Source organism: Neofelis nebulosa, chromosome 18, assembly GCF_028018385.1.
Source record: "Neofelis nebulosa isolate mNeoNeb1 chromosome 18, mNeoNeb1.pri, whole genome shotgun sequence".
Classification (NCBI taxonomy): Eukaryota; Metazoa; Chordata; class Mammalia; order Carnivora; family Felidae; genus Neofelis; species Neofelis nebulosa.
Window position 1 is genome coordinate 35,439,686 of NC_080799.1, and position 25,110 is coordinate 35,464,795.

General features: G+C 47.2%; 1 protein-coding gene and 1 long non-coding RNA gene across 4 annotated transcripts in view; both read left to right on the top strand.

The window, feature by feature from the left end:
- The first annotated feature begins 7,582 nt into the window (after positions 1-7,582).
- Positions 7,583-10,997, top strand: LOC131500774 (uncharacterized). Its single transcript, XR_009256453.1, has 2 exons — positions 7,583-8,147; positions 10,580-10,997. It is a non-coding gene; the product is annotated as an uncharacterized LOC131500774 (long non-coding RNA).
- A 9,606-nt stretch (positions 10,998-20,603) lies between these two features.
- GSPT1 (G1 to S phase transition 1) overlaps positions 20,604-25,110 on the top strand; it is a 39,013-nt gene continuing 34,506 nt past the window's right edge. The window contains exon 1 of one of the 3 annotated variants that reach the window (XM_058711637.1): positions 20,604-20,704. Coding sequence is in view for 1 of the 3 variants with exons in the window: in XM_058711635.1 (XP_058567618.1) it covers positions 21,789-22,146 (358 nt within the window). In the remaining 2 variants the exon portion in view is untranslated. Of the gene's footprint in view, positions 20,705-21,453; positions 21,477-21,525; positions 22,147-25,110 lie in introns of those variants that run through there. The other 2 variants (XM_058711636.1, XM_058711635.1) reach the window with 2 other exon arrangements.

Below are 25,110 nucleotides of genomic sequence, written 5' to 3' on the forward strand. Positions count from 1 at the left end.
GGGCCTCCCATCGGGTCAGCTGAGCCAGAATCTCCAGGATGGGAGCCCGTGCCTCTGCATTATTCACGAAGTCCTCCAGCGATTGTCTTGTAGACAAACAAGGGAGAATGCTGTTTAGTAAATGGGAGCTGGGGTGGGTGGGAGAAGAGCCTGGGTGGTGTTCAGTCAGTGGAGCGTGTGACTCTTGATCTCGGGGTTGTGAGTTCGAGCCCCGTGTTGTGGGTAGGGATTACTTAAAAAATAAAATCTTAAAAAAGAAAGAAAGAAAACGAGCATTGGTAAGTTGAAGAAGTTATACGCCTCCACACACTGTAACACCGCAGGTTATATGAACCAATTTAAACAGTCCATTTGGTGTCCCTGGCTTACCGCTTTGTGTGTCCTTCCTGACTTCTAATAAAGGAGTAGGCAGGGGCGCCTGGGTGGCTCAGTCGGTTAAGCATCTCACTTCATGACCTCACGGTTCATGAGTTCGAGCCCTGCATGGGGCTCTCTGCTGTCAGCACAGAGCCCGCTTCAGATCCTCTATCCCCCTCTCTCTCTGCCCCTCCCCCATGCTCTCTCTCTCTCTCAAAAATAAATAAACATTAAAAAAAAAAAAAAAGGAGGATGCATTTGTGCACAAAGTTGCCATGAGCTTCGGATGCCCTGCTCATCACAGACCTTCCAGGACTTCCCAGTCATTCTTTACAGCTCACTTTAAAAACCGTCACCTCGGGGCGCCTGGGTGGCTCAGTCGGTTGGGTGGCCGACTTCAGCTGAGGTCAAGATCTCGCGGTGCGTGAGTTCGAGCCCCGCATCAGGCTCTGTGCTGATGGTCAGAGCCTGGAGCCTGTTTCAGATTCTGTGTCTCCCTCTCTCTGACCCTCGCCCGTTCATGCTCTGTCTCTCTCTGTCTCAAAAATAAATAAACGTTAAAAAAAAAAAATTAAAAAAAAAAAAAACCATCACCTCTTCCAGGAAGCCTCCCCAACTTCCCAGATAGTTATTCCCTTCTCCCCCGATTAAAATACCAATAATAATAGTTTTGCCTTATGGAGCTCTTATAGTATCCCAGGCTCTGGGCAAGTGCTACTTGGATTAATTCATTCCAGCCTCACCAATAGCCCGTGAAATGGGCACGACGGCTATCCCCATTTTACAGATGAGGAAACTGACACGCACAGATGTAAAGCGACACACACAACCGGGAAGAAGCAAGAACCAAACTCAGGCAGGTCTGTTTAATCTAAAGTCGGTTGTCTTAACTATTATATTGTATTTTCTGGTCATCTAGTTATCATTAGCATCTCCCTGCGGAGACCATGCAGCCCTTGCGATCATGGACGGTCTCATTCATCTGTGGCTGCCCAGGGCCAGCACAGTGAGTGGCACATAGCAAGTGCTGAGTACTTCTTGCTGAATGATTGAATATTAATGGAGGGCAGAGAAAGACCCCTTATCCCACCTTTTAATTGAGGGCACATTCATTCTAATGTAATTTTTTTTAATGTTTATTTATTTTTGAGACAGAGGGAGACAGAGCACGAGTGGGGGAGGGGCAGAGAGAGAGGGAGACACAGAATCGGAAGCAGGCTCCAAGCTCCGAGCCGTCAGCACAGAGCCCGACGCGGGGCTCGAACCCACAAACCCGTGAGATCCTGACCTGAGCTAAAGTTGGATGCTCAACTGACTGAGCCACCCAGGCGCCCCTGAGGGCACTTTCATTCTAAAATGAGTAAGGATGAGGGGCACCCGGGTGGCTCAGTTGGTTAAGCATCCGACTCTTGATTTCAGCTCAGGTCACGTTCTCACGGTTTGTGAATTCAAGCCTCTCCCTGGGCTCTGCTCTGAAGGCTGAGAACCTGCTTGGGATTCCCTCTCTCTCCCTCTGTCTCTGCCCCTACCCACCCCCCTCAAAAATAAATAAACATATAAAAATAAAATGACTAGAGATGAAAAGCACAGGAGGAAGACAGAAAGCCACTCTAGCAGCCTCTTCCTCAACCATCCAGCTACCTGCCCGTTCTAGATCCTTCAAGATCCCATAGGCTTTAAACCCCAGGCTGGTGCATGTACATTACAGCATCTGATCTGATATCACTTCTGACAATCAGGCCCTGTAACTTAAGCAATCCCATAGCTTCTCCACCATGACATCCCCTCCCCTCTGCTTTTGTCTGTTTCGGTATGTCTTCACTCCTTCTTTCCGCAGTAAGTGATGGACTTGTTTTCCAGAAGGCCTGCAGAGGAAGGCACAGACTGGAAGACGGAGATCTTATGTCAGTCTTCTAAACTGGCTCTCCATCTGCTAAGGACTGTGAGCCTCTCCTCAATACCCAGTGCCCCTACTCTGCCCTTATTGTGAATTTTTATTTCTGCCCATGATCCTTACCACCGTTCTCAAAGCCATACATCATGACTTTGATGCATCCTTAGAAAGTCAATACAGCAGGATACTCGTTGTCTGGGGCGACTGATCCCTCGGCCTGTCCTCCGAGACTGGATCGAATGTCGGCTCAAGGACATTCTGGCTCCTTAAATTCCCTCTACAACTTTCCATAACATAAACTCTTCCTCCCTATGCTGGTCAGACGTCACATGACTTGATTTTAGGACTACGGGGAGATCATGTATGGTGGAGAGGCATGGCAATAAATAATAGCGAGCCACCCAGTGAGACAACTATGCTCTGTTCAGACACCCTCTGATTGCTTCCAGAAGACAGGTTCAGGTGAATTCTCCTCTGTCTGTAACACCCCTCCAAGGCCTGCTAACCTCCACTGTGAACGAGAGAGTGAGCCTCAAGCCCCCAGAGCCGTGTCTGGCCAGAGTGTAATGCTATTTTGTTTCCTTTATATGTATTGTCAAAATGGGGCGCCTGGGTGGCTCAGTCGGTTGAGTGTCCGACTCCGGCTCAGGTCGTGATCTTACAGCTCGTGAGTTCGAGCCCCACATCGGGCTCTGTGCTGACAGCTCGGGGCCTGGAGCCTGCTTTGGATTCTGTGTCCCCCTCTCTCTCTGCTCCTCCCCTGCTTACATTCTGTCTCTCTCTCAAAAATAAATAAAGATTAAAAAAAAATTTAAAAACATTTATATGTATTGTCAAAATGATACTCCTTCTATAAGAAGGGACACCTGTTTTCCACTGATTGTAGTTCTAAAGTCTCCTTTTAACATACGCTCGGTGAAAAAAAGGGTGGCAGTTTAAAGAAAAGACATGAAGTAAATAAAAGCATATATGGTAGGTGGAGACAGCAGAAACGTGAAGGCTCAAGTTTGAGAAACAGATCGTGGTGGCCAAGGCGTCCTGGGTTGGGATGGGACTGGCCTGGGTTTGAATTTCAGCTTGGCCCCTTGGTGGCTCCGTGATCCTCAGGTAGTGAGTCCACCTGTTGGAGGAGATGATCCCACCCCTGCAGAGTCCTTGTGTGGTTTAGAGAGATGTATGTAAGGGAAACACCAGCAGACCAACTGGCTCATAAAACCAGCTCGCTCTGCGGATGCTATTGACGTGACTGTCCTGCCCAGTGTGGCCACACATGGACGGAGCCGCCTGGCTCCTGACCCTTCCTCCTCAACGCGGACAGCCCAGTCTTTTCTTTAACTCACTGATGTGACACATACTCATTAAGTGCCTGCTAGGCAAGGGTTTGGGGGAGGACAGTAAGGAACGTGGAGGACAAGGCTGCCGCTCTCAGAACACTTACATTCCCAAAGCAGAGACGGGCAATAGGAACCCCATATAATAACAATAATAATAATAATCAAGAAGACCCATAGACATGAGTCAATTTCAGATCATCTGTGCCCCGTCTTCTCCAGAAAAGGACATTTGCTTGGAGGGGCGCCTGGGTGGCTCAGTTGGTTCAGCATCCGACTCTTGGTTTTGGCTCAGGTCATGATCTTCTGGTTTGATGAGTTCAAGCCCCGAGTCGGGAGCCATGCTGACAGCACGGAGCCTGCTTAGGAATCCCTCTCTCCCTCTCGATCTCTGCCCCTCCCCACCCATGCTATTCCCTCTCTCTCAAAGTAAATACATGAACTTAAAAAAAAAAAACCTTTAAAAAAGATGACAGCTCAAAGGATGTAAATTTAAAAAATAAAATAAAAATAATAATAATAAAGGAGGAAGGATGTAAATTTAAAAAATAAAATTAAAAAATAATAATAAAGGAGGATGTAAATTTTAAAAAATAGAATTAAAAATAATAACAATAAAGGAGGAAGGAAGGATGTAAATTAAAAAAATAAAATTAAAATAATAATAATAATAAAGGAGGATGTATATTTAAAAAAATAAAATTAAAAAAATAATAAAGGAGGATGTAAATTTAAAAAAACAAAATTAAAAAAAAAAATTTTTTTTTTAACGTTTATTTATTTTTGAGACAGAGAGAGACAGAGCATGAACAGGGGAGGGGCAGAGAGAGAGGGAGACACAGAATCTGAAACAGGCTCCAGGCTCTGAGCTGTCAGCACAGAGCCCGACGCGGGGCTCAAACTCACGGACCGCGAGATCATGACCTGAGCCGAAGTCGGATGCTTAACCGACCAAGCCACCCAGGCACCCCTAAAAAAACAAAATTTAAAAAATAATAACAATAAAGGAGGAAGGATGTAAATTAAAAAAATAAAATTAAAAACATAATAATAAAGGAGGATGTAAATTTAAAAAACTAAAATTAAAAAAAAATAATAATAAAGATGACAGCAGAAACAAACAGGCAGAACACGGCCTTGCTCCAATCCGGCAGGGAATGTGCACCAGGGGTGACTGAAATTTTTTGCCCCTCTGCGTGCATTGGCCGATGATTGCGAAAACGCTATGAGTATTGATTTGGGGGGTTACAAATACATCCTAGCGAGTAGGCAGATTCGCAAATACCAAATCTACATGTAAATGATCGGACAGACCATAAGTCAGTGTGATGTGGTCGAGGCTGGGGGGGCAGGGTGGGGGAGATAGTTTGCAGTTGGGAGCCTCTCTCAGGAGGGGGGTAACACCTGAGCTGACACTTGAATGATGAGAAGTTACCAGCCATGCAAGATTCAGGCATCGCAGCACGCCAGGCAGAAAGAGCCGCCAGAACACAGGACTTGAGGAAGAAACCCCCGTGGAGAATTGGGGAATCAGAAAGGAGGTCTGAGCTGCTGAAGTGTAGAGAGAGCCATGGGGAGAGAGGCAGGAAATAAAGCTGGAAAAGGAGCACGGGGGTGGGTTGGTCCTGAGGGTCCACATAGATCCTGGCCCACCATCTACACAAAACCCAGATCCGGGGCCAGCTGGGTGGCTCAGCTGGTTAGGCATCTGACTCTTGATTTCAACTCAAATCGTGCATGATCTCGAGGAGTGTTGGATTGAGCCCCGCCTCAGGCTCCGTGCTGATAGCACAGAGCCTGCTTGGGATTCTCTCCCTCCCTCTCTCTCTGCCCCTCAAAATAAATACATAAACATTAAAAAAAAAAAAAAAATGGATCTGTCTCTAGGCAAATATTTCCCTTCAGGCCACCCTCATGGTCCCACCCTCAGCCTCTACCTTTGCTGTCCCCGCCTAGATCCTCTAACAGCCCAGGCCCTGTCCTTTCACTTGGGTCCCAGGGCTTAAGTCCCATACATTTACAGGCTAACAAGTGTAATTTATCGTGCCTGACCGAAATCAGTCTTGCTACAATCTAAGCCCATTTTCTTTTCTTTTTAAAGTTTTATTTGATTAGTTTGAGAGTGAGAAAGAGAGAGTGTGAGAGCAGGGAAGGGCAGAAAAACGGGGACAGAGGATCAGAAGCGGGCTCTCCACTGACAGCAGAGAGCCTGATGTGGGGCTCGAACCCATGAACCATGACCTGAGCCGAAGTCGGACGCTTAACCACCTGAGCCACTCAGGTGCCCCCTGAGTCCGTTTTCTGTCACCTTGACTTCAGCAATAATATAGAGGGGTTAGCAGTGAAATCTTGTCAGTTAACATATTATAATAATCAATTTCCGAGCACAAGCGATATATTTTAAGGAAAAGGGCTCAGAGAGATTAAGTAACTTGTCAAAAGTCACACAGCTAGATGCTCTGAGAAGATTCAGGCTCAGGTATATCTGACTCCAAGTTGGGCTCTTCCTATTACGTTCTATTTCTCCCCTGGCTCTTCTTAAACCTATAGACTCTCGGCGCTTCTCTCTACGGATGGTCCACAGTGTTCTCTGATTTATCTTGCTCACCATACGTTGCCCTGTGCAGGGTGAATCAAAAGTCAGTCTCAATGGCTTACTATTATTTGCAAGGTTTATAATCAGCAAAACTGGATTCAGCGCATGACCAAAGGTACACTGATCCTATTTAAGTCTTGAATACCGTAGATTTGACTTAAACATTTGTTAAATGAATAGCCAAGCAGGAAGGATCACATTCCGCCGCTTTGGCGGAATGGGCCAATTCCTGGGCATTTGTCACGCTGTGCCCATGTTGTGTCTGTCACACAGTATTTGTCCTGGCGTTTGTTATTTTTGGTTATTCCATATTCACTCCCTCTTTTTAATAACACATCAATTTCAGGTTGAGGAAATACCTTGGTGGGTAAACTTTCTCTTGCTGGGAAGCGGTCCCGCATGAGCGCCTTCCACGGTCCCCTTGGGCAGGGAAAGAATGTGACAACAGCTTGGCCGGGGGGCAGCCGTGACCCTGGACTCTGAGTTGAGCAGAGGTGAGAGGGACATCGGTGTGCTGGCCGGACTGTGCTAGCAGCTAGCGGGCACACTTGTCACCAATGCCCTTGAGCATAAGTAAGGCAGAGGTAGATATTATAGCTCTCAGACTAGATCCACAATCAATACCCAGACCTGTTCTAGAAGAAAGGGTCTGTCCCACCTCAAGGGATTGACAAATGAAAGCATATTTATAGATTTGAAGCATGCAGGTGTTGTTTGTGTTTTTGGTTTTAGAGACAGAGGGTGCGTGGGCAGGGGAGAGAGGCAGAGGGGGAGAGAGAGCAAGAGAGCAAGAGTGAGGGAAAGAGAGAGACAGAGAGAGAGAGAATCCTAAACAGATTCCATGCCTAGTGCAGAGCCCAACATGGGGCTTGATCCCATAATCCTGGGATCATGACCTGAGCTGAAATCAAGAGTTGGACGTTCAACCGACAGTCATCCAGGGGCCCCAGCTGTTGTTTGAAAAAGACAAAACAAAACAACCCAAAACCCACAAAACCACAATCCTGGAACACCTGGCTGGCTCAGTCGGTAAAGCACACAACTGGATCTTGGGGTCATGAGTTCAAGCCCAACGTTGGGCCTCGAGAGTGCTTAAAATATACGTATATATTTATATAACAATTCCTAAACAAACGAACAAAATACAATTCCTTGTTTTAAACTGCTTTTTCAGGGAAGCTCTCTATTACATCATGCAACTGAGACATGATATAAAATCTCTGCCTTCGCGGAGTGGACGATGATGAAATTAAATCTGTAAAACAAGTTGTATGTCAGGTAGTAATAAATACTGTGGAGAAGGCCTTTCTGCCAAGGGATCACTTGAGGGACCTGTAAGCGCATAAGTCCTCCAAGCAGCAGAAACAGCAAGTGCAAAGGCCCTGAGGTGGGTGTACCCTTGGCATGGTGAAGGTCCAGCGAGGTCAGTGTGGCCGAGCAGAGCCATCAGAGAGGCAGAGAGGCAGCAGGGAGCCGAGTGACGCAGGGCCCGGCAGGCGGTGATGAAGACTTTGACCTTCATCGCTGGGAGATGGGAAATGATCTCCCATAGCATTTTGAGTACAAGAATAACACATGACAGCAGCTTCTGTGCCGAGAAAAGTTGGAGGAAGCCAAGGCAGCGTGGGGAGCGAGCTCTGCCGGACAACCCACTGCTCTGCAAACCACTGAGGCTCTACAGGAACTCGCTTTGCCTCTATCTCCTTTTATTCCACACCCCACCCTCCCGCCACTCCCCCTTCCTGACATTCTTTCCCTTCCTGGAATGGGCCACCTGATGCCAGTGTCTTTGGGAGCCCGAGTCTGCATTCCTGGCAAGCCCGCAAGTGAATCAGATAGCATTAAAACCCGAGAACCACCTCCCTCAGGTACGTTGGGAACCCAAGCCTTGAACCCCAGAGACGGAAACTCTGTTCCAGAGTTCCCAGGGTGACGAATGACACATCCAGGAGGATCAAACCGGTCCGAGGTAATTCACCGAGCTAATCCCTCATTTCCTTCCCGTTTTCCCCTTCACCCATCACCCTGGATCACATGATTGGTCTGCCCTGGCCGCCGCTTGATAGTGGAGGGGAGGAAAAAAAGCCTTTTTCCTCGACCCATCTTGAGTTCCCCGGCTGGGGACCGGGAAATTGAACTAACAAAAGACAGGCGAGACGGACAAGGGCAAAGCAGACAGAAGTTTATTAAGTGTGCGAGCGGAAGCCCTCACACAAGTGAGACTGGGGTTTCTTAACAAAAGAACAACATTTGGGGAGAAGTGACAACTTAAAGGAAAAGGACTTTGAGCTTCTACAGGCAGCAAATGATGGGAAGGTAAGTATATGGGGACACTAGTGGTAGGTGAGTGCTAGTCTCAATTTTTTAAATGTTTGTTTATTTTGAGAGAGAGAGAGAGAGAGAGTGCAAGCATGAGCAGGGGAGGGGGACAGAGGTGGGCGGGGACAAAGGATTCAAAGTGGGCTCCACGCTGACAGCAGGAGCCCCACCTGGGGCTTGAACTCACGGGAACTGGGAGATCATGACCTGAGCGGAATCGGATACTTAACCAACTGAACCACGCAGGTGCCCCCGAGGGCTAGTGTTTACCTGGGTTCGTTATGCAAATGTCTCCTTGGTGATAAGGGTCTAGAGCTGTCTTCAGTGATTAACTTCTGTCCTTCCTGGCATCAGGGGAGGGTAGACTCCTTTGCAAATTTCTGTCTTACTTGTTAAGCAAGTAGGGAAAAGGCAGAGAGTTTTTCTCTAATCTGTTTCTTCTCAGTTGCCCTCAGGTCGAAATAGTCCTTATGCCAAAGTGGCATATTTTGGGATGACACATTCTGCTACCTTCAATAATCAGGCCATTTTAAATAAGTATAACCTTATTCTGCTATAAGAATTATGGCCAGAGAGGGGGACAAAACATAAGAGACTCTTTACTTTTATTATTATTATTATTTTTTTTTTTTTAATTATTAAAAAAAAAATTTTTTTTAATGTTTATTTTTGAGACACGGAGAGACAGAACATGAACGGGGGAGGATCAGAGAGAGAGGTAGACACAGAATCCGAAATGGGCTCCGGGCTCTGAGCTGTCAGCACAGAGCCCCCCACAGGACTCGAACTCACAGACTGTGAGATCATGACATGAGCCGGAGTCGGAAGCTTAAACCGACTGAGCCACCCAGGCGCCCCAATAAAAGTCTCTTAAATTTAGGAAACAGAGAGTTGCTGGAGGGGTTGTGGGAAGGGGGATGGGCTAAAGGGGGATGGGCTTAATGGGTAAGGGGCATTAAGGAATCTCCTCCTGAAATCATTGTTGCACTAACTTGGATGTAAATTTTAAAATAAATTAATTATTTTTAAAAATTAAACATAAAAAAAGACTTATAGCCATACATTTCCCCCAAAGTCTCTAGTAATTGGATATGCATATCACGCAAGTTAATGTTGAGTATCATTTCCCTTGGTGAACCCCTATCCATCTTTCACAACCCAGCTAAGGGGTCACAACCCAGCTAAGAAATTAAGTATTCCCTGCCCTTAAACTTGGCAAAGAGCATTTTCACCAAAGCAAACAAATGAACAACGACAACAAAAACCACAAGTAACTATGCGGAATGTTAATTACCTTGAGTATAATTTCATAGTGTATATAGATATCAAATCATCACACTATATACTTTAAATATATCACTTTTCAAAAATGAGGTACAGGGGCACCCGGGTGGCCTAGTTGGTTAAGCGTTCCACTCTTGATTTCAGGTCAGGTCATGATCTCATAGTTCGTGAGTTCGAGCCCCGCATCAGGCTCCACACTGACCTTGCAAAGCCAGCTTGGGATTCTCTCTCTCCCTCCCTCTCTCTCCGCCCCTCCTCTCTCTCTCTCTCAAAATAAATAAATAAAATTTTTTAAGATAAACCTTTAAAAAATGACATATAGTTAGCACACTCTGTTCCAGTGGTTTCAGGTATACCCCGTAGTGATTTGACAGGTGTATATGTAATGTTATGCTCACAAGCATATCCACCGTCCGTCTCCATAGAACACCATTGCAACACCATGGACTGTATTACCTGTGCGGTACCTTTCATCCCTGCGACTTGTACTTTCCATAACTGTAAGCCTGTACCTCCTTCTCCCCTTCACCCATTTTGCCTATCTCCCCACCCCCCAGACATACTATAGTTTTTACTTGCCTGTGATACCTCAATACAGCTGAAAAGTAAAATAACAATAAGCAGCTAAAGAATGTCTTGTCTAGGTTCCTTTTGCCATAGAAGTCGCACTTTTAAAACTTTTGAAACACTTCGGGGCGCGTGGGTGGCTCAGTTAGTTAAGCATTAGGATTCTCTCTCTCTCTCTCTCTCTCTCTGTCCCCACTCACGCTCTCTCTCTCTCTCTCTCAAATAAGAAAGAATTATGAAAATCCCATGACAGAAGGTGCAAGAGAACTAGATGGCTGTTGATGAATCAGTAAGGATATAAGGAAGAATTATGGTGAAATGAATGGAGGACGGAGACAGTCTTCAATGCCACCCATGTCCTGAAAACCGTGTAGTCGACTTATGTAGCATCACACGATGGTAAATGTCTTCTGCCTTCCCGAGTGTGCTCCAGGCTTGTCAGGACCCGGACAAAGTTGGTGTCAATGATGGATGCCAGTCACATCTGGGGAGGTCAGAGGTCAGGGAGGGAAGTGGGGGTGGGGCCCAACATCCCAGGTTGTGTTGTGTTGTGCTAACCTCAATTTCCAGGAAATGACTTCAGGATGAGTAAAAAGTTTGTTGGCCCTCAGTAGAGTCAGAATGAATTGAAATAAAATGAATGAATGAATGAACGAACAAACTAGTGTATTCTCTACTACCGAAGAGGGGTACACAATCCACCCATCTCTCTCCTCCCTGTGGGCTGAGGAACTTGGAGTTAAGTATTGTGACCAGTCCCTGTAGCCTTCCTCACTCAATAAATCTTGATACACAAGGGCGCCTGGGTGGCTCAGTCAGTTAGACGTCCGGCTTCAGCTCAGGTCATGATCTCACAGTTTGTGAGTTCGAGCCCCGCGTCGAGCTCTGTGCTGACAGCTCAGAGCCTGGAGCCTGCTTCGGATTCTGGGTCTCCCTCTCTCTCTGCCCCTCCCCTGCTCATGCTCTGACTCTCTCTCTCTCAAAAATAAATAAAAAACATTAAAAAAACAAAACAAAACAAAACCCCCACCAAAATGGTGTACATTCACACATTGGAATATTATTTAGCCTTACAAAGGATTTAGCCTTACAAAGGAATGAGATTCTGATGCAGGTTACAACACGGATGAACCCTGAAAACATGCTAGTGAGATCACCCAGGCACAAATGGAATGTGTGATTCTACGTCTATGAGACAGCCGGAGTAGGCAAATTAACAGAAACAGAAAACAAAATAGAGGTTACCAGAGACTGGAGAAAGAGAGAATGAGGAACTATTGTGGTTTTGTTTTGTTTTGTTTTGTTTTGTTTTTTAGTATTTATTTTTGGGGCGCCTGGGTGGCTCAGTCGGTTGAGCGTCCGACTTCAGCTCAGGTCATGATCTCACATTCCGGGAGTTCGAGCCCCGTGTCAGGCTCTGTGCTGACAGCTCAGATCCTGGAGCCTGCTTTGGATTCTGGGTCTCCCTTTCTCTCTGCCCCTCCACTGCTCATGCTCTGTCTCCTTCTGTCTCAAAAAAAAAATTTTTTTTTAATTAATAAATTAAATAAAATATTTATTTTTGAGAGAATGAGTGTGAGCGGGGGAGGGGCAGAGGGAGGGAGACAGGGGATCCTAAGCGGGCTCTGCGCTGACAGCAGAGAGCCCGACGTAGGGCTCCAACTCTCTCGAAATGTGATATCATGACCCGAGCTGGACTCCGGGACGTTAACCTTAATGGACTGAGCTAGCCAGGAGCCCCGAGGAGCTACTGTTCACAAAGTTTCCGTTAGAAACAATGCAAATTTCTGGAGATAAATGGTGGTGATGTTTACAGAACAATGGAGATGTATTTAATGCCCCTGAATGGTTCAATGAAAACTATGAAATAATAATTGCTGTTATTACATATTGGTAAAATATATACATTATTTAATAGGCAAGCTGCGCAGCTTAAAGCTACTGATTTTAGTTGTTATTCCTCTTCCCACCTATGAATCCCCTTCCCCCCCCAACCCCCACATGGAGTCTGTAAAAACATGCCGGGGACCCTGGAATGAAATTAGCCAGGCTTTTAGATGTAAAACATAATTAGCAATCTGTTACTCCCTCGGAAATAATGAACCCTGATTTCTGCTGAATGAATCAACTTTTCATCTGAGTTAACTGATCATTATCAGAGTTTCTCTGTGCTCTCCATTCTGGGTCTTTTACATTCACAAAGGGGATGTAATGCGATAATCATTAGCCAGGAGACAGCCCGTTTCAAATGTAAATCAATAGGCCCGTGGAACCTGGAGACTGCTGTCTTTTAGACACCTTTCTACCGGCCAAGCTCTGCTAGCTGGGGGAGCAGAGCCCGGCCAGGCTGGCGGAGGAAACAGGCAGGTCTCAGGGGGGTCCTGGTAGCTTCCTTCTGCTTCGTGGGGACAAACCATTGGTAGGGAAAGCCAGCAGGGGTCAGCAATCATTAAATCTCCCGGACTGTAGTCACGGAGGGCACCCAGGATTATGTTGGCTAAGATCTCTGAATACAAGCATTCCCTCCGGGCGGATGGTCTTGGAAAGCGAAGCCTGCAACTCGATGTAGGAAACTTACTCGTGGAAGCGTCTCCGAGTCCCCGGGGAGACCAGAACAACTGGTTTTCGTGGCAGTTTCATTGGACAGGTGGTTAACCCAGAGGAGCTGGTTGAGGAAGCCAATTTGGCACAGGAACTGGGTGACTGACTCCTTTAGACAGAGCTCTGGGGCTCAAGGTCATGGCGCTCAGGTTGGCCTTGGCAAATTTAAAATCTTTATTTATTTATTAAAAATGTGTTTAATGTGTATTTACTTATTTTTGAAAGAGAAAGTGTCAGCGGGGGCAGGGCAGGGAGAGAGGGGGAACAGAGGTTCCGAAGCAGGATCCGCGCTGTCAGCAGTGAGCCCGATGTGGGGCTTGAACTCACGAACTGGGAGATCACGACCTGAGCCGAAGTCAGAGGCTCAACCCACAGAGCCAACCAGGTGCCCTTAATGTTTATTTATTTTTGAGGGAGACAGCAAGAGCGGGGGAGGGGCAGAGAGAGAGAGAGGGAGACAGAGGATGCCAAGGGGACTTTGTCCTGACAGCGTCAAGCCTGCCGCGGGGCTTGAACTCAGGAACCGTGAGATCATGATCTGAGCCTGGTGCTCAAATCCCTGAGCCACCCAGGTGCCCCTCCCCCCTTTTCATTACCTTTCTGGCCTTGCACGGTATGGTCTTCTTTGTAAAGAATTGCTTAGGTATTTTGCGACTTACCGCCCTTTTTCTGCTCGAGGTCAGCCATTGGGTCATTTCATTCCAAACTGCGTTTCCGTTAATCCAGGCTTCAAACACTAACAAACACCATGATGTTTGGGGACAGTTGCACAGCAACAGTGACTATACTAAAAAACCATTGAGCTGTACGCTCTAAATGGGGGAATTGTATGGCACGTGAATGGAATCTCCAAATGCTGTTACAAACAAACAAACCGCATGAAAGGAGAGAGTCTAGCCAAAGTGCAGCACCAGTCAACTTACCATAGCTTGTGTTGCCAATGGTGACTAAATGTTTGCTGGGTGAAGAAATTTCACAGCAGACGGCATGTTTTATATCCATTATGGTTACCTGGGCTGATGTGCTACCCTGGTTCCAAATTTCTATGAATAATTTAGAGTTAGAAACCCAACTGAGGACTCTGTACTTTCAATTCTGAGATGTATTTCACGCGGTAATTGATTCCCCAACATCCATCCTTCCTTCCTTCCTTCCTTCCTTCCTTCCTTCCTTCCTTCCTTCCTTCTAGATGATTTGTCTTTAGACCAGTGGTTCTCAAGCTTGGCCTCACACAGAGACCTCATATTTAAAATGTATTAATGCCAGGGCTCCTGGGTGGCTCAGTCAGTTGAGCCTCAACTTCAGGTCAGGTCATGATCTCACAGCTTGTGAGTTCGAGCCCCACGTCAGGCTCTGTGCTGACAGCTCAGAGCCTGGAGCCTGCTTCAGATTCTGTGTCTCCCTCTCTCTCTTCCCCTCCCCCGCTCATGCTCGCTCTCTCTCTCTCAAAAATAAATAAACATTTAAAAAAATTAAAGAAAAAGAATAACGTGTCTCCGTGCCCAGGTGGGTTAGGTTCAAAGTTCCCCCAGGTGATTTTAACGTGCAACCAACAGTGCAAACCCCGATTGTGAGATAAAATTTCACACTCACCAGGATGGCTATGATTACAACAAACAAAACGGGAAGTGATGCACGCTGGTGAGCAGGGGGAGAAATTGGAACTCTTGTGCCCCTGCTGGTAAGAATGCAAAATGGTGTAGCCTTGTGGAAAACAGTATGGAGGTTCCTCAGAAAATGAAACGTAGAATTGCCCTATGATTTGGCAATTCTACTTGTAGGCATATACCTGAAAGAAGCAGAAGCAGAGACTTGAGCAGGTGTTTGTCCACTCATACCAATAGCCAACAGGTGGAAGAAACCCAAGCATCCACCGATAGATGAATGAACAAAACACACACACACACACACACACACACACACACGCCAGAATATTATTCAACGCTAAAAAGGAAGACGATTTTGACAACAGGGATGAACCTTGAGGATATTATGCTAAATAATACAATGCTTCTCACTGTAGGATTCCACTTATACGAGGATGCATGGAAACAGGAAGCAGAATGGTGGTTACCAGGAACGGGGGAAAGGAGAATGGGGAGCTGGTGTTTAGGAGGGATGGAATTTGAGGTTGGAAAAATGAAAAAGGTCTGGATGGTGGTGGTGGATGCACAACAATGTGAAATACACTTTTTTAATGTTTATTTCTTTATTTTGAGGGGGGCGGGGAGAGGCAGAGAGAGAGAGAGAGAGAGAGAGAGAATCCCAAGCAGGCTCCACGCTTAGCGCGGAGCCCAATGTGCGGCTCGATCTCAAGACCATGAGATCGCGACCTGAGCCAGGCTCTCAACTGACTGAGCCACCCAGACGCTCTGACAATGTGAAATGTACCTAATGCCACTGAAGTATCCACTTACAATGGTGAAAGTGGTAAATATTAGTATTTTTGTGTGTGTATTTCACCACGGTAAAAAGAGATGTCCTTTTCAAGAATGGGTATCTGCCCCAATTCCTGCCAATGACATGGGAGGAGATACCTCCTAGAGGGCTTCTGGGGAAACTTCTCATTCTTGGAAGGAAGATATCAGTCGAGATGCTCTCTACTGTTTCTCTGGACTTGGCCTCTGGGACTCTGCAGCTGTCTTGGGACCAGACTGGAGAGGAAGCCAACACCCAGGCCAGCAGACGGATGGAAAGGTAGGGGCCCCTGATGTCATTAAGCTCCTGAGCCAACGAAATAACAAGAAAGTCCTATCTTAGGGTTTCTTTTTCTTTTTATGTATTTTTTAAAATGTTTGTTTGTTTGTTTGTTTGTTTAGAGCGTGTGTGAGTGGGAGCGGGGAAAGGGCAGAGAGAGGGGGAGAGAAAGAGAGAACCCCAGGCAGGCTTTGCCCCGTCAGCGAAGAGGCGAATCAGGGGCTTGATAACACCGACCTCCAGACCGTAACCTGAGCCGAAATCAAGAGTCACATGCTTTTTTAAATTTTTTTATTTTTATTCTTCACTTTTTAAATTAATTAATTAATTTTTAAGTTTACATCCAAGTTAGTTAGCTGATACCACAGTAATGATTTCAGGGGTAGATTCCACTGACTAATCGCCTACGTGTAACACCCAGTGCTCATCCCAACAAGTGTCCTCCTTAATGCCTCTCACCCATGTAGCCCATCCCCTCGCCCACAACCCCTCCAGCAACCCTCAGTTTGTTCTCTGTATTTAAAAAAAATTGTTTTTAACATTTATTTATTTTTGAGAGACTGAGAGACAGAGTATGAGTGGGGAAGGGGCAGGGAGAGCGGGAGACACAGCATCCGAAGCAGTTTCCAGGCTTTGAGCTGTCAGCACAGAGCCTGAAACGGACTCGAATCCACAAACCGTGAAATTATGACCTGAGCTGAAGTCGGATGCTTGACCAACTGAGCCACCCAGGTGCCCCTGTTCTCTGTATTTAGGAGTCTTTTATATTTTGCCCCCCCCCCCATTTTTGTACTATTTTTGCTTCCCTTCCCTTATATTCATCAGTTTTGTCTCCTAAATTCCACATATGCGTGAAATCATAGGATATTTGTCTTTCTCTGACCAATTTCACTTAGCATAATACCCTCCAGTTGTATCCATGTAGTTGCAAATGGCAAGATTTCATTCTTTTTGATCGCCGAGTAATACTCCATCATAAATATATACCCCATCTTCTCTATCTATTCATCTGTCAATGGACAGTTGGGCTCTTTCCATACATGATGGTTATTTTTATAAATAAGGCAACAGCCCAAGCATAGAGTCACATGTTAAGCCCATGTCACCAAAATGAGTCTTAATTCTAGTGTTGGTCTCTCCTGGAAATGGAATCTTAATAATCAGTCAATCAAGAATCACCGGGTCAGCACTAATGAGGTCCTCTGCCTAACAGACCCCTGCCATCTGCCCAAGGAAAGGGACCTTGCCACAACCAATCTGCCTTTTTGCTATTATCATTTCCTTTTTCCTGCTCCCTCCTGCCTATAAAAGCCTTCTTTTTATTTATTTTTTATTTTTGTTAAGGTTTATTTTTGAGAGAGAGAGAGAGAGAAAGAAAGAGACCTGAGCACAAGTGGGGGAAGGGCAGACAGAGAGGGAGACACAGAATCTGAAGCAGGCTCCAGGCTCTGAGCTGTCAGCGCAGAGCCTAACTTGGAGCTTGAACTCACAAGCTGTGTGATCGTGACCTGAGCCGAAGTCAGAAGCCCAACCCACTGAGCCACGCAGGCGCCCCAATAAAAGAATTTTTTTAAAGCCATTTGCTTCCTACAGGGAAACCCAAACATAAAACAGAAGTAAAAAATTACAATTTCTTCTTCTTCTAGCTGCTTTCCTTTCCACTTCCAATCCCACCTCACAAATACACCTTCCATGAGCTGTTTAATATGTAACTGTCCACACTTTTAAAAATGTTTACAACATACAAAGAGATACATATGTCTCTTTCTCTCTCAACTGTCTACTGATCACTTTCTCCATGCCGGGCATTGTTGTCCGTGATAGGAATGCAGTAGCAAATAAGACAGTCACGGAATTAACTTTCTGGAAGGAGGAGATGGGCAGTAAGCATGGGAACCAATAAAGAATTTCAGATTGTGATAAAGCATCTGAAAAAAATAAAACTGCGTATGAGGGTAGAGAGTGATGTGGGTTGGTGGAGAGCCAGGGTGGGTAGGAGAGGACATCTCGGAGCTGAACGACAATGAGCTGGAGAGGTGAAGATCTGGGGAAAGAACATTTCAGGGAGAGGAAAAATCTAGATGTTTTTAAAGACATAGATTGTACTAGAGACACTGATCTACTATATATTCCACATACAACACAAAGCGTTGCTCCTCTACTTCACCATATACTAGAAGTGAATTCCCACGTTGGCACCTAGTCTGTCACTCTTTTTGATAGCTGCATATTACTCCACGGTATTGATATACCATCACTCATTTAATCATAATTTCCCTGTTGATGGATAGTTAGGTTGTTCCTGCTTTGGAGCTACTGCAAAAATGCTGGAAAGGACAGGCTTTTACCCTCCTGTTTGTATGTCTGCAAAAAACATTTGGCGGGATGCCCACGTCACCTCAAGTGTCCAGCTGTGTGCACACGTTTCCATCTGCTAAAACCCTAGGATGGCCGTGAGTTTTCATATCAGCCTCATGTTTGGAAGCAAAGAAGGATAAACTTTCAGATTAAAGAAACAAAACAAAGTATTGGGTGGGAAACTCAAAGGTGCAGGTGCTGAGATTCTGATTCATTTTATTTGTTTTTATTTTTAAGTTTATTTATTTATTTATTCATTCATTCATTCATTCATTTACAGAGTAAGGGAGAGGGGCAGAGAGACAGAGGGAGAGAGAGAATCCTAAGCAAGCTCAGCGCTTGGGGCAGAGCCCAAGAGGGGCTTGATCTCACAACCGTGAGATCACGACCTGAGAGGAAACCAAGAGTGTGATGCTTAATGCACTGAGCCACCCAGGTGCCCCATTTTTATTTTTATTTTTATTTTAGAGAGAGAAAGAGTGCGAGCAGGGGAGAGGGACAGAGGAGAGAGAGAGAGAGAGAAAGAATCCCAAAGGCGGCTCAATCCCACAACCCTGGGATCATGACCTGAGCCGAAATTGAGTCAGACACTCAAGTGACTGAATCACCCAGGCACCCCAAGACTCTGATTCATTTTATTTTATTATTTTATTTTACTTATTAAAGCATTTTTTTACTTAAAAATATTTATTTCTTTCGTTTTGAAAGGGGGTGGGGAGGGACACAGAGAGAGAGAAACAGACAATCCCAAGCAGGCCCTGCACTGTCAGTGCAGAGTCTGACGTGGGGCTCGAACCCACGAACCGTCAGATCATGACCTGAGCTGATCGACGGAGCCCCCCAGGTGCCCCCACCCTGATTCATTTTAAAGGCAGAATAACCAAGGGAGGATAGGAGGAATGCAGAGAGCGAAAGAGAGAGAATACTAGAAACGCCAGCTGGTGGGGCTTGCGTTGGAAGACGGGAATTCTCTGTCCTGGAACGACTCAGACCTTGAACAAGCATGGCGTGAAGTAAAGAGGTTGTTAAGCACGTTTTCTATGCCGTGCATCATACGGGGCATGCGATTATCAAGAAGAGCCTCCCACTTGCCCACTAGAGCAGTGCCTCAACCCTGGCAGGTCAAAGCTTCTGAAAACCAACGGAGTGGATTCTTTCCTGAATTTCCAATGATGATCCTATTCAGGGACATGGCAGCTAACGACATCAACTGCTTTTCTAAGCTGCGGTCTCAGCAGTTTTTGTCTTTGTCTCTAGAAAAAGCCGCAGCCACAAAGACGCTGCTAATTTAATTAGCGTGAAGAACTAACCTAAGAGGGACCCGTCCTCTGGTGCCCTGTGGCTGGTCCACGGTGAAGTATAGCGTCCAATGACAAAGTGGTTGAAGGACAGTCCGGATCACTCTTTGAGCCAGACGCTTGTGTTGACATTTTTTAAGGAGTAGGTTAGGGAGTGCCAATCTTGAGTGAGAAGGCACTTTATTTTGGACACACTATTTTCTTCTTGTTGTGACTAGAAAATAAAAATATTTGTCTCACTCAGTAGCAATTCAAGTCTCCCTTATATGAAGGAAGGTCTGAGTTTTTATATCAGTTGTTAACTTCTCAGTAAACCTGAGGGCAATCACTTAATACCAACTTTAAAGTGGGACACGCTTTTTTTTTAAGTTTATTTTTGAAAGAGAGAGACAGAAGTGTGAGTGGGTGAGGGGACAGAGAGAGAGAGAGAAAGAGAATCCCAAGCAGGCTCAATGCTGTCAGCGCAAAGCCTGAGGTGGGGCTCGGTCTCAGGAGCCAATTGTGAGATCGAGACCTGAGCCCAGATAAGACCCGAGGCATAACCAACTGAGCCACCCAGGTATCCCTGAAGGGGGATGCTCTTAAGAAAGATTCAAACAGGTATTCAGAGAACTATATTAATAGGCTGTAACCTGAACTTTGTATTAATTAGGGGATTACATCATCTGTTGTGGGGGAAAAAAGAAATCAATGTCCAGAAGATTTCAGGCAGTATGGACCACAGATCTAAAGATAAACTTAAAGCCAGCCTTGTTATAATGGAGGTCTCTGGTTTCTTTACATTTACAGCAGTTGATATTCCAAGTGTTATGAGTTAAAGAAAAAAAAAAAGGCATTGATAAAATTGGTAGTTTAATATTAAACACAATTTCAAACCACTTTAGCATAGGATTTGTTTTGAAAGGTAACTGACAGGTTTGTTTTTGAGCTGTCTCATTAGGCTGGATCCTCTTTCATCTTTAAGGTACAGATATTTAAATTTTAAATTCATATCTAGATCTAGATTTGGGACCTCAAGGTTAAGAATCATCTATTCTGTGTGCGTCTACGCCTTTACTCTGTAATTTTTGGCAGATTAGTTGCAAGCTGTCTAGACTCCTCTGAGAAAAATATCAACAATAGGTCCCCCCCCGCCCCCCGCCACAGTCTTGGGTTCCACGTGGGTGAATTACAGGAAATTAACAGGTACTCAGAACAACGTTATTTTCCTACTTCATGTAATTGACCTAAGGGTTTGCTTCTCCCCTCCTCCGTGTTTACCTAAACGCACAGTGTCCAGGTGAGTGAGAGGCAGTCAATAGAGCACTACGGAATACTGGAGCAAATCCCATCATTCAGAAGAAAACCACTTCACCTAATGGTGCATAAAGAAGCTGGACGCACCGGAAAAAATCTTAACTAGGTGGGTACAACTGGATACAACATGGAATATGGCAATCCTCTGTTTGATTTGCAAAACCCTTGGCCGGGAGGAGGGGAGGGATGGAAAAGTTTGGGTGAAGGCTTTAAATGACTAGTCAAACAGACGGTGAGTCATTCAAAGTTTCCAGTTAATAATCCCCTCTGCCGGGGCAGAGGCTGGGCCCGAGCGCTTTACGAGCCCCATTGCAGTTCAAGTTGTACTGTCTCACGGTTTTATTCTCTTCCACCAAATGAATACATAAAACGCAAGACGCGCAGCGTCGGCTTCGAAATGTAGGGCAGATTCTGGCTGGGGGCGGGGAGAAGGAAGGTGGAAAGAGCAGAAGGTAGGGAGACTTGGGGAGGCAGAGAACGCAGAAACCGGTGATGCGAGAAGGAGGGGATTCCAGGAGCCGAGAGCTTTGCTTTGCGCGTTAGAACTGTTATCCGTTTCCCCGCAGCCTGTGCCCCACAGGGCAGCGTGGACCAACCCCGCGGCTGAAGAGTCAGGCAAGGACTCGCCCTCACCCCTACCCCCACCCGGTGACAGGTGGGGCCGCGGGGCTGCGACCAGACCTCCGCCTCCCCGCGCTGCCTGCCGGGAGCCGGAGTCGCTTCCGGTTGCTCCGGAGCCCCGAACTCCCACTCCCATCGGCCCACGGGAAAACCGCAGCGGGGTCGCGCGGGCGCTGCCGGAACTCGTAGTTCCGTCTGCAGTCGTGGTTCATAGCCAGAAACGGGGACGGACAGGGCCAGGAACTACCGAGGCGAAGGTACGGGTGGCGGGGAGGGGTCAATCCGCGCCGGCGTGGGGCCGGAGCTGAGGCGGTCCGAGGTGGTTGGGGTTGGGTGGGAGGAGATCCGCTCGCACACACGAGGAGGGTTGAGCTGGTGCCGCCGTTGTCGTCGCGAGTGCGGAGTTGCGACCGGAGCCTTCGCCGCGACGACGCCGGGGACTGTGTCGCTAGCCCCCGGCCCCTCTGCCTTGTCGCTTCGACGGGTCAGCGCGGCCTGCTCCTGCCCGGCCCGTCGCCCCCGCCTCCATTTCCCGCCCTCTCTTCACCACACACACGGCCCCCCCGATCATGGATCCGGGCAGTGGTGGCGGCGGCGGCGGCGGCGGCGGCGGGAGCAGCAGCGGCAGCAGCAGCAGCGACTCGGCGCCCGACTGCTGGGACCAAGCGGACATGGAAGCCCCCGGGCCGGGCCCGTGCGGTGGCGCCGGCGGCCCCTTGGCGGCGCCGGCGACCGAGGCCCAGCGTGAGCACCTCAGCGCGGCCTTCAGCCGGCAACTCAACGTCAACGCCAAGCCCTTCGTGCCCAACGTCCACGCTGCCGAGTTCGTGCCGTCCTTCCTGCGGGGCCCGACCCAGCAGCCGCTGTCCCCAGCTGGCGCCGCCGCCCCCAACCACGGAGCCGGCAGCGGCGCTGGAGGTCCTCCGGGTAAAGGGCCGGGACGCGCGGGGCAGCCGCGGGGTGCGGGGGGGGGGGGGGGCGGGGGGGAGCCGGGCTGCGGGGGCGGGAGCAGCCGGCCTGGGTCCGGAGGGCCCCCCCTCCGCCAGGGATGGGGACGGGGGTGGGGTGGGCTCGGGCGGCGCGTCCCGTGGGGCCCGGCGGCACGTGGGGCGCTGACAGCGGCGCCGGGGCGAGAGCAGCCCTGGGTGGGGCGGCCCGTGGCCCGGGAGGCGGCCTGCGCGGGCCGGGCGCGGCGGAGAGCCGGGCGGGGCGGGGGCGGCGTGCGGGGGGGACACCGGCGGGACACCGGCGGGACCAGGGGCCGCCCCTCCCTCGGGGGGCCGCAGTCACCCGCTGGGAGTGGGGACCGTATGGGACGGAGTGGGGGGGGGGGGCCGCGGCCGGTCAGTGCCACGAGGCCTAGAAGTGAGGACAGATGGGGCCAGGAGTGGGTCGGGGGGGCGTTGAGAGATCCGAGGAGCTGGGGAGGGCGAATGCTCGAGTTCTCGCTTCACCTTAGGGCGAGGCGAGAGAGCGTCTCTTGCTGCAGTTTCTATTATTGAGACAGTAATTACGTTTTAAATATCTGTGACACGGAACCGTCCTGAAGGAATCCCAAGATGCATTGCAGTCTTGTGATCCGGCAGAAACTGTTGGCTATCAATACAAAGATCTTTTTCACCCTCAGCATTTGTAAGCCTGTAAAGTTCACAAAGTGTCACAAAGTTAGAGTTCCTCCCTTAAGCCTTCGTGTGTTAGGAAACTGCCTTGATTGGTGTGGCCTTTTTCTCAAAGCGGGGCTCGGACTTTCCTCTTTAGTGACACGTTTAGAATGTTCGTTGCGTTACGATCGGATACCTTATTCAGGCTGCTAGGTGTAACTCGCTCTTTCTCTCTGTTCACGTGTCAGTAACGAATCTGTTCATACAGTTGAGCTTTTGTTAGAACGGAATAGTTGTCATGTGCCGTTTTCATCATTGCTAGTAGACATTGTTTCTGTGGTTTCAAGTTGAGTCGGGTCTTTAAAATCTTCCTGTATTCTGCTTCAGTGGCAGCATGCTTTCAGAAGCTGGTTGTATAGCAACGTGAAATGAGTGAACTCTGTGCGTACCGTATAAAGGCGCTTACTTTAGGAACTGTCCGTATCTGTTGGAAGAGAGAGAGAAAGGAAAAGGTGCATTGTCCTTCCGGTTCTTTAACCAGGGTGTTGGGAACTGGGTCTTCGAGGTTCCCAGCAATTTGCCAGTGAGGGTAGATTGTTGATTTCTCTTTAGGGTTCTGTGTTGTGGCATGTCGTAGGTAAGTGGACATCATAAAAGTGCTCTCGGAAGTTAGTTTTTTCAGCAGCTTTCGCTATAGTTTTGTCTTTAGAAGCAGAAAGTTTGGAGAAATACTTTCACAAAGTGTGTGTGTGAGCACGCAGTTTGGATTTGGGTTGCTTCATTGACTGCTATTTGTGTGAGTGGTTGATGTTTTCCTTTTGAATGAGGGAATTCAGCCATTATTACTGTTATCTGTATTTCATTTTATTTTGTTGCTTAGACCAAGCCATTTTGGCTGCCTAAACTAGTTCATTACCAGCTCGGTATTTGTTTCCGCATACTTTACCGTGCAGATTGCTTTTATCCGTCCGTTTTCTCTTTCTGGCCCTCCCTCCTCCCTCTGGAGCCACCACCACCACTTTGGCTTCACCTAGCGCTCCTTTTCCAGACTATGTAGTCATCAGCCGTCAGAGGACAGGCATCCTTGAGCAGTGGTCAGTAATGATGGTTATTGTTGAGTGACCTCTTACGCCGGGGACTGTCTTTTCTCTTCCTGGTAGTTGCCACTTTCGGGCTTACTCTTAACCCTTTCTCTGTGGCACTGCTAGAAGTTGGAGATGTAAAAGTGTGTGGGGAAGTTGGTGGAAAACTCCCTACGTTGTGGTCAGTTTTGTTTTTTTTTTTCTTTTTTTTTTTTTAATCAGAAACCTATTTTGGTGTTACTGACTTTACCAGCTCCTTCTACAAAATGCCCATTAATGTCAAAACATAATCTTCCATAGGACGTCAGTTTAGAAAAGAATGGATTTTTTTTTTAATAATTTGTTTTAATGTTCATTTTTGAGACAGTGAGAGAGCATGAGCGGGGGAGGGGCAGAGAGAGAGGGAGACGCAGAATCCGAAGCAGGTTCCAGGCTCTGAACTGTCCGCTCAGAGCCAGATGCGGGACTCAAACTCATGGACGAGATCGTGACCTGTGCTGAAGTCAGACGCTCAACCTACTGAGCCACCCAGGCGCTCCAAGAATGGTTTTTCTAAACTGAGGTCCATGCTTCCGTGGGACTGTAGGATTACATGTTCCAGCCCATTCAGGTCCATAAAAGACCACCATCAGAGCAGGGAACTGTGCTTGGAAGAAGCAGGAAAAAAGTTGAAACTAGGCCTTGGATTGAAATTTACAAAGTGGGAGCCATAAAATTTGCAAGTTTTTTGTAGTGAGGAAATAGTCAGGAGGGTAAGCCTGTTTTCTTTTGTTTTTAAGCCATAGCTGAAATTTGTGGTGGGTGTGTTTTTAGACTAAATATCAGGAGAACTCTTGACAGAGTCTAGAGGGAGAGCACTAGAATGACTGACTTGTAAAATATATGTGTGTAGAATGGATATCTGTCATTTCTCCCAAAAACAGGCTAGTTCATTTTTTCTTCCTTTGTCTCTTTTTTTGAAAATACTTTCAGTGGTGGCTTGAGCAGGAGGAAGAAGATACTTTTGCCCAAAGTGCCGTTCACCTTTCTGGAAGGCTCATTCATACGTATGCCTGTTTCTAGCCGTCCCAGGTCAGAACTGGGGATTCAGTACTGACCTTAGTTAGATCTCTTTGAAAATTTAATACAAGTTTCCAAAGGAATCATTAAGTGGAACCCATTTAAGTGTAATTAAGTATAATTCACTTAAGTTCATTAAATTCATTGAA